Source organism: Anarrhichthys ocellatus, unplaced genomic scaffold (assembly GCF_004355925.1).
Source record: "Anarrhichthys ocellatus isolate YVR2014 unplaced genomic scaffold, GSC_Weel_1.0 scaffold19, whole genome shotgun sequence".
Lineage (NCBI taxonomy): Eukaryota > Metazoa > Chordata > Actinopteri > Perciformes > Anarhichadidae > Anarrhichthys > Anarrhichthys ocellatus.
Window position 1 is genome coordinate 5156743 of NW_022280049.1, and position 14931 is coordinate 5171673.

At 47.2% G+C, this 14931-nt stretch overlaps 1 protein-coding gene across 1 annotated transcript in view; it reads left to right on the forward strand.

The window, feature by feature from the left end:
- The window catches only part of efnb1 (ephrin-B1), a 61052-nt gene that overhangs the window by 27250 nt on the left and 18871 nt on the right, over positions 1 to 14931 (forward strand). Inside the window, exon 2 of the mRNA XM_031857661.1 lies at positions 910 to 1187. Coding sequence (XP_031713521.1) covers positions 910 to 1187 — 278 coding nt within the window. The remainder of the gene's footprint in view (positions 1 to 909; positions 1188 to 14931) is intronic.

Here is a 14931-nt window from a genome sequence, read left to right on the forward strand (position 1 = left end):
CCCCCCCCATCAGACCGCAAACTCAGCCCATTTTGCTGACCGACACAGACACACACACACACACACACACACACACACACATATGCAGGCGTGCAAAAACATACACACCACTGCCCAAACACACTGCAAGTACTCTGTGTACCCACCGCCCCGCCTGCTCTCTTCACACACACTTACACACACGCACACACACACTGGGTCTCCTCCTGTTCCCCACCTTTAGTGAATAAAGGAGAACAAGAGCTGATCTGATTGAGTTGGCAGCAGAGAGCGAGGTGGAGAGGTACAGTAAGGCCAGATGGATTATCTTAATCCTCCAGTAGATGATCATGGCAGAGGGAAGATGAACTAGGAAGCCTGAACCTCTCCGGCTGACCCCCAGCGCGCTGTTTTCCTCCAGAAAACTCAGGACCTCTGAAGTAGAGGCAGCGTAGATATCATGCCGAAGCACGGGTCTTATGTGGAAGTCCGCAAATATGAAGAAAAACAACAATCCGCTGCATTCTTTGGCTGTAATCCCATCTGCAGCCATTTCTGCGGCAGCCATTTTGTGTTTGGCCATCTTGTTTCCTCTCCTCGCTAAACTTTCGGTATGCTTTGATTTGGATCCAAGTATGAAAAAGAAACTTCAGAGGATTTGTGTCAAACGCTCTGTCGGCCCGACGGCTGAACAATGTCAAGTTGCTACATGTAGTGTGTGTGTGTGTGTGTGTGTGGGGGGGGGGGGGTGAATTAACCACGCTCTGCCTAAAGGCCCACACCAGACAAATCTAAAACCCATAACTCCCATAGCTCAAAGTATTAAGATTGTATAAACTGTTGTTGAGTTATGTGGCTGCATTTCCAGACTACTTTTATGATGTGTTGGTGATAATTTGTCTTCACCGTCTTTTTTTCTCACCCTGCCAGGTTCGTGGCTGGACAGGGCCTTGTGATCTACCCAGACATAGGGGACAAGCTGGACATCATCTGTCCCAAAGGGGACCAAGGCCGAGAGTACGAGTTCTACAAGCTGTACCTGGTGAAGAGGGAGCAGGCGGAGAGCTGCAGCACAGTCCTCGATCCGAATGTCCTGGTCAACTGTAACAAGCCCGAGAAGGACATCAAGTTCACCATCAAATTCCAGGAGTTCAGCCCCAACTACATGGGCCTGGAGTTCAAGAGGAACGTCAACTACTACATCACCTGTGAGTTTGTCTCCCAACGTGATTTATTGTTGATATTTAGCTTTTCAACCTCCATTTAAGCAGAGAAGCGAAGAGTAATAATCGGCTTCACACTCAGTTACGCACAGTCACACCTGGGAGTTTTCCTGGTAACACACTGCATGTTAATGGCCGCCGCAGCGGCTCCATAGCAACAACTGGGGCTGACGTGCCTCGCTCATGATATAGTGGGTATTGGCGTTTAGGGAGGTAGAGTTCAGGATGCAAACCTACAATCTTGACTGACATCTCCTCGAGTATACGACTTTACTTAAGTGCAGTTTTGAGGTGCTTGTTTCTCCATTTTCACTTCTACAAATGGAAAATTCTATATTATTATAAGATCATCAAAACCTTTGCTTTACAAGACTTTACTTTCAGAATCATTTCCCTATAATGTCCCAAGAAGTAACCATGTAATTAGGTCTTCTGTTTTTGGAGAACAGAGACGTTGTTTAGTTGGTGCACCATCATTTAATGAATTCCAACTAACTGCTTAACCCAGAGTGTCTGCTCGTCACTGCACAGAGTGTCTGCTGGGCAGTTCAGCATTAATGGAGACCTAAGTTTTTAATCATAAATTAATAGTTTTTGTTTTTTTAGAAAGTAGCTTTTCCCTTCAGTTAGTCCCAAACTATTAACTAAACTCCCAAGAAATGTACAAATACATTGCAGACCTGTAGTATGAGGTGGATGATTATAAAAGAGGCTATTCTGCACAATGAGTACTTTTACATTTTGCTGATAATACTGCCATACTTTTACGAAAGCAACATTTTAAATGTAGCTAGCTTTTTTCGGGAAATTACTGTTTTTTTTTTAATAATTTCTTTTAATGAAGTAATATATTGTCTGACCAGTTTTTAAAGATTTACGTCTTCAGTAGGGAAAGAACGGGCTTAAAGCTGCCTCGGGGAAGTCGGGCAGTATTGAGAGACAGACTAACACATTGTCAGTTTTGGTGTTTTGATGGGATTTGTAAATAATGAGCGGCCAGGTACAAAGCCACAGTTCCTCCGAGGGGTCTTTCTCCATCGTGTTAGCTCAGTAGCTGCAGCAACATACACGCTGGGGCTCAGTTCATAATGCCAAAGACGGTGTTATTTTAGACGTTGCTTCGGCTTTATCTAATTATTACTTCAGTCCTACATTTCCTGGAATGACTTGATTACATGCGGTGGGGTTGATCTGGTGTGAGGATACTGTCAGTTGGGGGTTCTGCCACATCTGTATTTGATTCTCCTCCGTATCAATGAAATGATCAGAGTTTCGATGTCTTCAGGCCATAATAAATATACTGATCCACAACACATCTATAGTCTCATGAAGCTTAACACCGTTAATATACAATGACATTTATTTTGAAATACCCATAAAACATTGAAAATATTCAACTCCTTGCATTTCTTCCCCCCCCTGATGGATGATTTATGTTTATATCTTATCTTATCTAAGTGTTTTCAATCCTTCAGAAGGTAGAAAGTTTTTAATTTGGTCTTATGTTAAGAAAATAAAAACAAGCTACTTTATGCTTTATTCTTAAAAGAATAGCCTCTTTATGTCATCTCCCTCTAAAGGACAAAAAACAAAATCCACGCTAAACTAAATCCCGCATATATGTGATCCCTTTGATCTGGAGCAGTTCTGTCGATATTTGCGAACTCGGCCTCAAAGCCGGAGCGCGGGGAAGCATGAAGCCTGTGATGTTATCAAGCGGCAGTTTTTTGGGGGCCGCTCCTGTGGCAACACATCATGTGGACTTTAAAGAAATACTTCTTTGAGCTTTATTACACCCACATGTCTTCGGGAATACACCTTGGGCACTTTTCGCCGTCTGCTCAAAGTTTTCCTAGCCGGCTGTTAGTGGGGCTGCTGCTCCACATATTGTCTCCTGATTACAGCATAAATATTTTAAACAACTCTATTAGTGACATGTGCGAGGGCTACAGTATGACCCGACATCAGAGTGAAAACTTTTAACTTTACTTGAGGTCAAATTTGCTTTCATACAACAGTCTCTGCCGCGTAGCACCCGTCTCGCTGAGTGTTAAGAATACTTAACTCTCGCTCCTCGGTGTTTCAGACTGTGAACTCATAACTAGAGCCAGTTTTAAATCCGTCACAAGGGAGGCTGGCCGTGCAGGATCCAGCATGATGGTGGATCATCATTAGGCTCATATACTGTAACATTCTCTCGCCAGCAGTAATCGGATGAGGTATTTGCCTCGGTATTATGGTAATGTTGTTGTCCTTTGCAACACGGAGAGCTCGCTTTATTTATTCCGCTGCGGCCTGTGCATTCACCGCGACACACTTCATCCATCATTTAGACAACGCGTGGCTGCCGGAGCGAGGGACGGCGAGCACCTGCGCTTAACACACCTTTCCTGCTTTTCCTGTACAGTCGACTTGTGTGCGTGTGTTTGCTTTAGGCCTCTTTAGGCCAGCTTATCCCCACCTAGAAGATGTGGGTGCATTATCCCACCGTCTCTGCTGGGAATGCGGCCCAGCCGGCCAGCAGAGCGATGTAAATCTGCTCGGCCTATAAAGACTCGGCTTATCTGGCCTGATTAACGGTCAAACGGGGCAGACACCGTTTGAGACAAGAAGAAGACGCACAGGGAGTGGACATTCCACTGAATCTCGCAACAGTCTTTTTTTTCCTGTCCCCCCCCCTCCCCCCCTCTCCCCTGGGCTCCACTCTGACTCCACGGCTCCGTTTGTCTTGTCCTTGATCATCCCTGCCCCCACTTCTGCTCCTTCCATGAGGTAGAATAAGCAACAAAGGGTGTGGGGTAAAGTAAGCAACAAATGGCGTCTGTGTGTGTGTGTGTATATTTTTTTTGCGTGTGTGTCGCCGTGCCTTGGTGTCACCGCAGGGGATCCACGTCCACCCCGGTCCCGTCTATCCCAGCACAGCTCTGACAGGAGTCGTGGGGGGGTCGAAAGGTCAAAATTCACGGACAAGGGGTCGTGGAAACACAGCAGGGGGTTCAGTAATGATAACCCGGGACTGATCTAAACCCCAGACCAGCACCAGCCTGCGCTGTCCGTTAGCACCCACCACCCCCTATGTACACACACACACACACACACACACACACACACACACACACACACACACACACACACACACACACACACACACACACACACACACACACACACACACACACACACACACACACACACACACACACACACACACACACACAGACACACACATACATACACCTTCCCACCCCTCTGGTGTATGAGCGCACAAACTGGTTGTATTTCACTGCGTTGTCTAAACACAGGATACGGAATGAGCTGTTTGTGAGTAAAATGGCCGTGCTGTGTTTAGGGGTTGGAGAAAGGAAGTGATTTTAGACAGGAGGCTTTTACGGAGGAGGAAATGTAATGGAGAAAATGAGCAACGGAGCAGGAACGAGAGAGGAGGGACAAGCATATGTACCTGCACACACACATACATACAGTGTGTGTGTATATATATATATATACACACATATACATATACATATACAGATATATATATATATATATATATATACACACATATACATATACATATACAGATATATACACATATATATACACATATACATATACAGATAGTCTTTATACTCCCCCCCCCCATTGGAGCAAAACAAATATATCTCCATTTTCTTTACCATTCGCTCCTCACTGAAATAATGTACCATGACTGCTCTGTGATCTGTTTTCAGTAGGGAGCTGCCTGGGCCGGTGAGTCTCTGTTGTTCTATATAAGGGTAAGGCCACCAGGCAGTAAACAGAGGCAGTCTGTCGTCGTGCACTCCTCTCCCCCCCCCCCCCTGATTTCCAGCTCAGCGGGCCGGTTAAGCCTGATCCCTCTTGACAGCTGTCACTCTCCATCTCGGTGTTCCATTGTGGAGTCTGAAACACTCCGACTTCCCCACCAGAACACTGCCGCAGTGGAGCACACGCTATCGCACCTCCAGAAGACTGCCTCGGCCAAACGCATAATGGCCGCCACCAGCCAACGGCAAAGTTGTTTCCATTCTTGTCGCTGCGTTTATTTGACTTTGCAGGTGAATCCGACTTCCTCCATTTTTGTTTTCCTTCTTTTTTTGAGACTGGAAACACGGAAGCTACTGATAAGCACTTTTATCATTTGAGGATAAAATTGATAATGGCTACTTATTTCCTGACTCGTTTAAATGTGGGTACCTAGACCGGAGAATATATCTGACAAAGTGCATTAGACGCTGTGGGGTGATCTGTCTGCAGCATTCACACCTGACAGGATTAAGGTTAGGAGGCATGTTGCATCACCAACACTCTTTTGCGTGGGCTATCTTCCGTATCTCTGTTGTTTTTTTGCTCAACAACCTACACATTGTGCACCCGTCCATCCGAATAATCCCCCCCCACCACCACTGGGCCCTTTGGCTTCTTTTGCTTTACAGTGCGTTTGCCCTTATGGAGAGTCCAGGGTGAAGGTTGAAATCCTTGACTCGGCTGCAGCGGATCACAAGATCCTCCCCTGCCCTACATTCGCGAGCATGTCAACGCTGCGACATACATGCACATGCGCGCTCCCACGCAGTTTCTCGCAGCAGTAATGCACAGACAAATAAATAGAAACACCGCCAGGCTTGTAGCTCAATTTGTTGCACTGCAATAACTGTAATCTGATTAGAAAAAAAAGAAGTGTTAAATGTCATCTTTTAGAGCGAACATATAATTACCATAATCAAATCACAGCCACTCACAAAAAAACAATTGCATTTATCAGCGGAGCATTTTAACTAGACAAAAGCATTTTGATTGTCAGATTATAGAGATACAAATAACTCATTGCTCTTCTAGTCGCAGTCAAATGATTCTCATTTCTCCGTGAAGTGATAACTGGTAACATCTGGTAACCCGCTTCTGTAAAATCCCACTGAAATATACTTTATTGTTGCATATTTAGCAGCTTCGCTCCCAGAACTTGAAATAACGATTCGAGTTGCTCTCTCCATCCTATTTTAAATGGTGTATACTTCTTGGGATCAAGAAATCTAAAAGCTGGAAAAAACTGGTTGAAAATAATCCGTTTTATAATTTTTGTCGATCATACTGATAAAAAAACAACGTGTCACCTCATTCACGCCGTTTAATTGTGTAAACGCGGTGTTGGCGGGCATTTTGTTCCTGTGTGCGTCTTGTTTTTGAATCGGCAGATCATCGTGGGCAGCGAGACGTCTGTCGGTTGTGGAATCGACTTGGAGTAGCTGTCATTGATGTTGCCGATTAGCGTTCTAAGCAGCTAATCAGAAAGCCTTAACGGATTTCATTTTCAAAGTAAACCCCGCTAACAGTTCGGGTTAGCAATGGTGAAGCAGCATGGCCTGGGATAAGGAGATTTAACCCCCCCCCCCCCTCCCTTGTGAGTGAACATAGCCCGGTGTTTATTAGAGTGCCAGTGTAATATATGACTTTCTGCTTGCTTTGCAAATCCATCCAGGCTGCCTCTGCTACCTCTCCTCTGGATATTTCATTCAGAGAGGGTTAGCAGGCACAGCGTTATTGTCGCTGGTTATTGCCTTTCGTTTATTACAGAGGAGTTTGTTTAGAGGGAGGGGGGCGGGGTGGTTGTGTTGTTGGGAGGCGGGGGGCGACACACGAGGACTTTCTTTGAGAGGGAGGGCTGCTCACGTGGCGGTACAAGTGAATGGTAACCATTGGTTACGCCTGAACCCCGTCGCTGCTAGATGAAGCTGATATATTCATGTATTCGTCTCAATTAGTCCGCTCCGTGCATCTTCAAATGCAGACACTCATCCCTCCTCGGCAGCGCTCCATGCTTATCTTATTAGAATATTTTATCCTGCGTGTGAGTTCCTCCCTTCTCTCCCACTACGTCCTCCCTCGCTCCGTGCTTCCATTATCCTGCCCCCACGTACGGAAGTTGTGTGTGTGTGTGTGTGTGTGTGTGTGTGTGTGTGTGTGTGTAGGTACTGAAGTCTGTGTTCAAGTCATTTTTGTTAACTGATAGCTTAGATCTCCTCTCAACACACAGACCACAAGAGACCACATAGCTAACTCTGCGAAACAACAACACTGTTTGGTTGTTTTTTCCCCCCTTCTTGTTCTATCCCCTCAGCTCAACACAAACTCATTTGGAGAATGACTCTTTTTCTTCTGCAAACGTCTTTCAGCTGTTGAGAGCAGCTTCCTTGTTTTCTTTAATTCCGTCCGCTATGCACAAACCATCTCTGTGGTTGTTAGTTTTTTTGCAAACCCCGAAAAAATAGCTGCAGGCAAAAGGGAGAGGAGACAACTCAAGACTGCCGGAAAGATGCATGTTTGGAGTCCGTGTGCGATTAGGAAAAGTGAACGCAGGACGCAAGAACATTAGCGCCGTTGTCCAAAAGGCAAATTGCATGGGACAATGGCTTATGGCTTTTTAAGAAAGCATAAGAGCAGGAGAAAACAATGACAGCCCGTAATCTAAAACACTCTGGAATTGCATATTTGCCTCTCCGTCAGAGATGTCTGAGGTTGCTCGTCCTCTGCTTTGCCAACAACACATATTCTCGGTGTCTTTCTTCTCAGGCCAACAGCTAAGCTCAAATCACAGCTCTCTGTGTCTGTCAGATGGAGCTCGATCTCCCTCTCCACCAACCCCAGAACAGTGGTTTCTCTTTTCCGAGGCGCACTCCGAAATGGCTTTGTTTTCCGACAGCCATTCAGTGGCACACTCGGCCGAGGGCCTGCCAAGAAGTCCGCCTCCCCGAGCTGGAGCCCGGGCCTGTTTACACAAACTCAATCGGAGAAATATGGATGTGTAATTATAGAGGCTGTTAGTTTTAATGTCGCATCCTCGCTATGGAAACCACTGCATGCTTGGTCAGCTACGATGAACGGCGGCTGATGAAACTCTGACCGGGGATGGCGTGAACATTTCTGCGGAGAGCAGGGGTGTTTTTTTTGGGGTGTGGGGGCAAGGGGAGAAAAAAAGGAGCTTCTTGATGGAATGGAATCAGCGCCGAGCCGAGCAAAGCAAACAAGACATGAATTACGTGGCGGTGATAGAGTTTGCTGTGGTCGTCCAACACATAAATACAGAGTCTAAATACTGCTCCGCAGGCCAGGACCAAGCCCGTTTCTGTGAATTCTGCTCGGTGGCAAAATGTCCGTGTTCCATTCCAGCACGACCGCAGGCACACAAACTCAGTAACAGGAGCAGACAAACACACAGGAGTGTGTGTGTGTGCGCACGAACATGGGCATACATAAGCACAAAGCCACATAAACAAATTCAAAGACACTGTGTGTGAGTGTATATGTGTATTTGTGTATATATATGTATGTATGTATATATATATATATATATATAGATACACATATGCTCGCTCTTGCATGCAAATAGACGCTCACACACAAAAAAAAGCACGACGCTCTCTCTGCCCAGATTTGCTTGCGTCATAGAAGCTGCTGTGTGCATTTCTTAATGCACATTCAAGAGAATTTCGTTTAGCTGAGCGCAAGATGGGGGGGGGGGGTGTAAGGCGCATGTTGTTGGTGAGTTTGTGCTTGCATATCGCGATGGAGGGATGAGACACCGGAAAAGAAAGCGCCTTCAAATAAATACGTGATGTGTTTGCGTTCAGGCCTCTCCCGGTTATTTCGTAGACGGCGGTGGAACAATTCCCCCCCCCCCTCCACAGGTTCAATTTCTGTCTCTCTGTCTGTTCCTCTCTCTCCCGTTTGCTTCTGCAACTTAATCTGTCTCTCCCTCTGCCTTGCCATTCCACCTATTTTCTCTCCTCCTTAGATCTCACCTCCCACCACCGCCGCCACCACCCCCCCTCTTCCTCCTCTCCCCATCCCTACTGCACAGTGACAGATCCTTCAGGAAATTGTTTTGAGTCTGCCAGACATTTTTTTTTATTTTTTGTGTTGGAGCTGTTTATTTGAGCTGGGGGCACCGGGATGGGGGCCTGGTTTCTCCCCCCCCCCCCCCCCGCCCACCCTCGGACTAGAGGTTAAGCCTCCGAACTCGTCCACCGCCCTAAAAAATACACTGATCCTCGATCAGCGTGGCTTTACCGTGTAACCGATACCGGGGGATGCGGAGAGAGGAGCACCAGAGAGGATGTAATCAGTGCGCGTGCGTGAGTGTGTTTGTATGTGTGCGTCAGCTGCTGGCTTTGTGTGTATTAGGATGTAATCAGCAGCGTTTTCTCTGTGGTTTGCTGTGCTCTCTGATTGGAGTTTTGGCGAATAACAGGAGAAGGGGGGGGGGGGGGGAAGTGTGTTTCTTTTCCTGCGTCTTGTGTTGCAGCCCGGCCTCAGAGCTGGAGGAGCCCTCGCTGCGGTTTTGGAGCCTCGCTCGCAGCTCTGGCTCTTTTACACACCAGCTACATCAGACCCTCCATCTATTATATATATCCGTCTGTCTGCCCGCCACCTCGCGCATCCCAATGTCGAGCTGCTCCAGAGCTGCTCCTGACACCAGTCCCATGTTGGCTGCACTCAGCTTTGCTCGGGCGCCTCCATGTTAGCAGGTACAGAAGATCTCCACCCCCCCCCCCCCCCCCCCCCTGGGGCTTCAGGCTCAAACACGCACAAACACCCGTGCACGGTCACAGGGACACACGGTCGCCCACACACTTATGAGCTGTCCTCTCGCTCCTCTCGCTCTCTATCTCGGTCTTTGTTCTGCCGCTTGCAGATTTTGTTTTTTGCGGACAACAGATGGGCTGACATCGACTCTCTGCTAAGTAACAAGTACACGCTCTGTCTCTGACATCTCTCTCTCTCTCTCTCTCTCGCCGCACATTCGCCAGTTACACGTTTCGCTCGTTTATCGAGCAACAATCCCAAACATGAACTCATTACAGCCTCGCTAATGTGAAGATTTGCTGCTTTTCTCTCTGTCACATAATTCTAAAATTGGATATCTTTGGGTTTTGGGGCATCGCTCGGACAGAACGACACATTTGGAAGCATCACCGTGTGATCGTGATGGCTGTTTTCCACTGTGGCATGTGACGCACTAAAGAATCGATGCATAAAAATGAAAAAAAGTACGTGGTGAGAATCATTATTTGAAGCCCAGACTCCTTTCTGCGTTCCTCTGACCTGCTCATCACTCGGGCAGCTTCATTACCCCGAGACCAGTTCTCTCACCTGAGCCACAGCACTCTCGTCCCTCGTGACGCACTGCATCGCCGAGCCTTTCCCTCTTACTTAGATCACCTCATTCGGGTTTGTCTCGCGTTGCCTTTTTGTGACTTGGAAGGCGCGAGTTATTGTTTGTTTGTTTGCGCCCCACGTCTTTGATGAGTGTTATTGTGCCGAGGAACACAAGGCTGCTTCAGTTGTCATAACTCTCTTCTGGAGGCCAGATTGAAAAGGTCAGCGAATCGAAGCTCCTCTCTCCACAAAACGATGAATGGACACAGTGTAGGAGCCACGCACACACACACACACACACACACACACACACACGTAGACACGCTGAGACCTCTCCATGCATTTTCATGCAGACAGAAAAGCACACTGCGAGCACATTTTATTAACATGCACCAGCATGACCGTGCGGGTTCTCCGAGGACGTTTCGTCCTCCTTCCTTTGGTGTTCGCTAACGTGTTCCAGGGCTTCGCCGCCTCTGGTTTCCCTCAGAGGGGAGTTTGCTCGCAGATTAGCTCTTTAGTCGGTCTAGATTTTTTTGGAAGTCTCGTGGCCTTTGACATGCCACCGCTATCACCCGCCACATTCCGATCCATCCCAGCGCTTCTTTTATCAGGCAGCGCGGGCTGATTTGTGTCTCGTGAGGCTTTCTGAGATCGTTCAGGGCGACTCCTCCACCGGAGTCCACAGTCCCACACGACCTTTTGTAGACGACCACAAAGGCCAGGGGGAAGCCGGAGAGGATCAGTTTTATCATCTACTGGGGTTTAGCGAGTGAACCGTGGTTCACCTCGCGTGATTATCAGTGCAAATGAAGCAGGACGGAGACTTCAATGAGCCTCCTGCTGAGGAACAGGCTCTTTAAGATCTCGTGTGGGCATCTGTCAGCTGATTACACACGTGTAACCTGACAAAAGCAATACCACCCACTAATGCGGATGTTGCTGTTTGGAGGAAATGCCTGCTGTGATTTGTAATAGGCTGTAGGATCAATGCATAGGCATTGTAATGGACTCAATAATGGGGTAATCCGATGTTATTTAAGCTATCCTTATCATCAAGCCAAAAGTAAACATTTAAAAAATATTTTTGAGTTACTGTTGAGTGCCCTAACAAACCTGTAAGACCCATTACATCAGTGGTGTCAAACATATGGCCTGTGGACCAGAACCGGCCATCCAAAAGAGTCCAATCCGGCCCATTGGATGACTTTGAAAAGTGTGGAAATTGCAGAGAAGTCCATATAATGCTCTGCTATTCCAACACACAAAATATTGATGCCAAGAGGCTAAGAGGTGTCTTTTCCATCCTGACCGGAAGACAGTTCACTTAAAAACAACAATGAAATACTACATTGTTCCAAAATCCTTGTGACTTGAGGTGTTGTGCTTTGTAGATCCACGGTGATCTGTAAATTGTAATGCACATGTAATGTAATGATACTGACTATATAGTTTACTATGCAATGGTTTTACCATTCCGCCCCACTTGAGATCAAAGTGTGCCACGAACTCAAATGAGTTTTGACACCCCTGCATTATATTATACACATATTTTGTTCAGCCAATTCTTAGTAGTTCATTTTAGGGCAGTTACTCTTAATGTTGTCAACAGACACTTGTCTCCCCCCCCCCCCCCCCCTACCACCATTTCTCATGGCATTCTCCCCCACCCTCCCCAGTACAAAGGACGGTTAATGGAGAGTGAAAATTGAATAATTCGCCCCATTTCTTTATGTATGACTTCCTGGAATTGTCTTAACCCAAGGACGCGACCGAAGGATATGGCTGCTTTTAATTTGAAATGGCAGCAGGAAGTGGTCCGCAGCTCCAATAACGTGGCAAACGATGGCGGATCAGACGAGTTGCTGCTACGGATTAAATCAGGGACACCCATCCAGGATTGAAAGGAAGTTGTGCGGGTTGAGAAGAGAGCCCAATGATTTATGGGGTGAGGGTAACACCGGGCCCCCGATGGGATTCATGAAACATTAATGTGGAACTTCCCTCTGTCTTTAACAAGGAATAAACTCTGCGTGCTCATTGCTAGTTACACACACGGCTGCACAAACGAGCCTTATGCACACAAACACACACACACACATTAACTAAGCACGAGATAAACAGTAACTCGGCCACATGAACAATATTAACCTTTAGCTCTTGAGCGCGCGTGTGTGTGTGTGTGTTGCATCTCTTCTAACCTTTCCCTCGGACCAATAGGAAGGTGCAATGCCATTTTTTTTCTGTCTGACCCACTTTCCCCTCTGCTTATTTCTCTGAACACACAACATTTCAGCTGCTATTAGTGAAATGATGCACTGTCTGAGAAGGCAGAGGCAAGTGTGTGCGCACTGGCTGTGTTTTGTGTGTCGCCCTTAAGGGCGTGTTTGTTCACCTGTTAGTTATTGTGTATTCAAGGGTGTTAATGTGTGTGTATGTGTGTGTGTCCACAGGGGCTGTGCCAGTTTAAAAACGGTAATAATCTTATAATTGATCAGCGATAATATATCGCGAACAAAGAACAGAAAACGGCCTCGAACGCCTGAAATGTTATTTTCCCTTCTATTGCCGAGTCTGTGCTTTTAGATGAACACGACTGCCCGTCACATGAAGCAAAACGAGCTGCAGCGGGCCGCTTCTTCAGCCCCCCCCCCCTGTTTTTTCCCCTGCACATGATTTGTTTAAAACTGCTGAGGTTTTCTGCGGCTGCAGCTCGATGATATCAGTGAAAAGAGCCATTACAGTCAATTAGCTACTCTGTCATTAGGGAGGGTTGTGTGGGCTACTGGCAACTTCTGCACACAACCGAATACATTATAGCTGGAATAGCTGCGAAAGTTGGAATGGCTAATATCTAAAAATGTTCCACATTAGCAACAACAGAGCCGTGGTGGGTGGGCTTTTTGCAGTCAGCGTTTGTATGAAATTAATATTGGACACCGTTGCTGCTGTCTTCTCATAACTGTAATGCTATACACAGCAGCTTATAGCGTTATAGGTCCCCATCCCTCAGGTCACACTGTTTTATTGTGCCAATCGACCGCATTCAAAAATTGTATGATCTCAAGTCCCCACAGTGCACACCTGTCAGATTAAGTGGGTTTTGGCTTATTTTGTGTGTGTGTGTGTGTGTGTGTGTGTGTTTGTTGTGGGGGGGGGGGGGGGGGCAGGAGTGCAGGAGAGAGGTTCAGGATGCGATGTACTCTAAGATGAGTCTGTCTGCATCTGTCATGTTGGAGTGTGCTCAGTCTGTTCGTGTTTGAGACAGATGACTTGCTCCGCTCCCAGAGGTCCTCCTGTTATTCTGTGTCCTTTATCTCCTACTGATCCGACAGACGGCCTGCACCGCTTGTGCACCTTTGTTTGTTTCTGCGCGTGTGTGTGTGTGAAAATTCTGCATGTGCACGCCCCCGTCTTATGTGCTTCCTTGCGTGCACATGGGACAGTGTCGTGCTCCGTCTCTTGCGTGCGTGGATACGCGGGGGAAAGTTTTTATGTCGCGTACGGGTGCTCTGGGTTTGCCGAGTTGGGAAATGGAGGAAAAAAAGTGTAATAGCTCTGTTCTTTGCCGGATTCACCGGAGAGGGGACACACAGACACCCTCAGCTAAATGTTGCAGAGGCTCTCTGTGTCTGCAGGCTGTGAGTCTTGTAGAGACACGCACATTCGCGTACACACACATACACACACATACACGCACAGACACTTTGGGAGCTGCTGACAGGTCCTCTGCAGAGGTTAAAAGCTGTCATAAGTAGTCTTGAAGCACGAGCCCAGTGGTGCCGGCTATGGAAGTCCAGAATGCCCAACCTTTGGCTCGGTAATCTGGGACTGTCTTGACTGATGTACAGGGACCACACACACACACACACACACACACACACACACACAGACGCACAAAAAGAAAAAAAATCACCAAGATCATCAAGGAAAATTCACACGTTCCCAAACATTTGTAAATACACTTGCTGGAGTACAAAGTCACAGATCCGTCCAAGCATGCACACACACTATAATACACAGAAATGTAGACACACTCGTACACATATACGTACTCTAATGCACACAGTTGCACAGAAACACACACAACGACAGAGTCAGGGGAGCATGTAAGTAATGGTGAGTAAGAGAGAGGCAGGCTGGCAGACACACACACGCACACACACACACAGACACATGCACACAATCCAACACTCGCATATGCTTCCTCCGCTTCCCAGAGAGAGATCACCTCCCACTTCTTCTTCTTTCCAAACTGAGCTCTCCTCCTCCTCCTCCTCTCAACTCCTCACTTCATCACCTCCTTCCATATTCCCTCACCGACATATGCACGCACTGACGCGCACACACACACACGCTCGCACGCAAGCACACTTCAGACAGATCAAGTCTCACCTCCTCCCCGGCCCGTACACTCCCTCATCTTCAAAAAAAGGAATCTCCTGCTTCCTCTCCTGCCCCTCCTCACCCCGCACTCCTCTTTCCATCCCTTCTCTAAACACCTCACCCCCACACACGCACACCTCTCTTTCTCCACTTCACCTCCTCCCCCCCC